This window comes from Anoplopoma fimbria, chromosome 13 (assembly GCF_027596085.1).
Source record: "Anoplopoma fimbria isolate UVic2021 breed Golden Eagle Sablefish chromosome 13, Afim_UVic_2022, whole genome shotgun sequence".
NCBI lineage: Eukaryota > Metazoa > Chordata > Actinopteri > Perciformes > Anoplopomatidae > Anoplopoma > Anoplopoma fimbria.
Window position 1 is genome coordinate 9,940,446 of NC_072461.1, and position 1,315 is coordinate 9,941,760.

The 1,315-nt window shown below is 46.8% G+C and overlaps 1 protein-coding gene across 1 annotated transcript in view; it reads left to right on the forward strand.

Annotated features, from left to right (window-relative positions):
• sprn2 (shadow of prion protein 2) overlaps positions 1 to 1,028 on the forward strand; it is a 4,093-nt gene extending 3,065 nt beyond the window's left edge. The window contains exon 2 of the mRNA XM_054611601.1: positions 16 to 1,028. Coding sequence (XP_054467576.1) covers positions 28 to 558 — 531 coding nt within the window. The 5' untranslated portion in view covers positions 16 to 27 and the 3' untranslated portion in view covers positions 559 to 1,028. The remainder of the gene's footprint in view (positions 1 to 15) is intronic.
• The last annotated feature ends 287 nt before the right edge of the window (positions 1,029 to 1,315 follow it).

A 1,315-nucleotide genomic window follows, 5' to 3' on the forward strand; every position in this document is an offset into this window, starting at 1 on the left:
GTCTTATTGTTTCAGGATAAATAAATAATGTCTGGGCTGCAGAAGCTCCCCCTCACAGCAGCTCTCTGCCTGCTGCTCCTCGTCACGCTGTTACCCAGCTCCGAGGCCCGCCGAGGTTTTGGAGGCGGTGGCTTCGGCAGAGGTGGAAGCTTCGGCCGAGGTGGAAGCTTCGGCCGGGGCCAGGCCTACAGACCGGTCCAGAGCGGCGGCCCCAGCGCGGGGAAGATAGCCGGGGCAGCCGCAGTAGGAGCCATAGGAGGATCGATGATCGGGTCAGCCATGAGCCGCCCCGGATACGGCGGAGGATTAGGTGGGGGGTATGGAGGATATGGAGGAGGATATGGAGGAGGATATGGAGGAGGATATGGAGGGGGTTATGGCTACCCACGGTACGGAGTGGGTGGAGGCTACGGCTCCAGGCCCGGCTACGAATCAGAAGGCTCTGGAGACATGGAGTACTACACTGGAGCGTCCAGCGGCCCCATCTACAACAGCATCATCGTAGTCATCGGCTCCCTGATGTCCCTGCTGATGGGCCACTGGGCCGCAGTCATGTAGAGCTGGAGACCGAGCTGGGATCCAAAAACACACACAGGTCCAAACAAACCCTGACTGAAAACAACCCTCAACCTGACAGAACGCAGTCTAGGGCCCTTAAAATATGACCCCTGAATGAGGGAATGATGAATAAATGAGGCCAATTTGTTTCCCCTTTACTCTGCAGTGACCGTCTTTGAGAACAGGAGGGATTTGACCCGTTTAACCTCCACAATATATATTTTTTTATACTTTTGATGATTGTTCACTATCTAGTGAAGATAGAACAGATTGGATGTGTAATTAGGGTTAAGTCTACCTCAAGTCATGTTAGGACCAGAGTTTAAGAGCAGCTATGATAATGCCATTTCTCAGTATATTTCATTATAAATTCATATTTTAGACACTTTCATTTTATTTCATATTCTCCAACTGTATATTACACTGTATATTCAAGTGTTACATACACGGTTTTTATGTAAAAAAGGAAAATGTGCTTCCATGTTTACTATTGTTGAAATAATTAAAAGAACTTATAACAAACTTTTGTGTTGAATTTTATTGGCTGCATAATTGTGAGAAGAGACAGTAACCTGTTTAAATACTTAAAACATGTGTCCATTTTTAAGTGACCACAGATAAATCAGACTTTCACCAGCATCACTGCCTTATCTCATGGTCATTAATCAGCACATTGGTCTCTGCTGCTGTTTCCAAGGTTAAGAATAATGTTTCAAGTCCAGCCTTTAAGCTCATACTGACAGTGACGTCCTGAAAG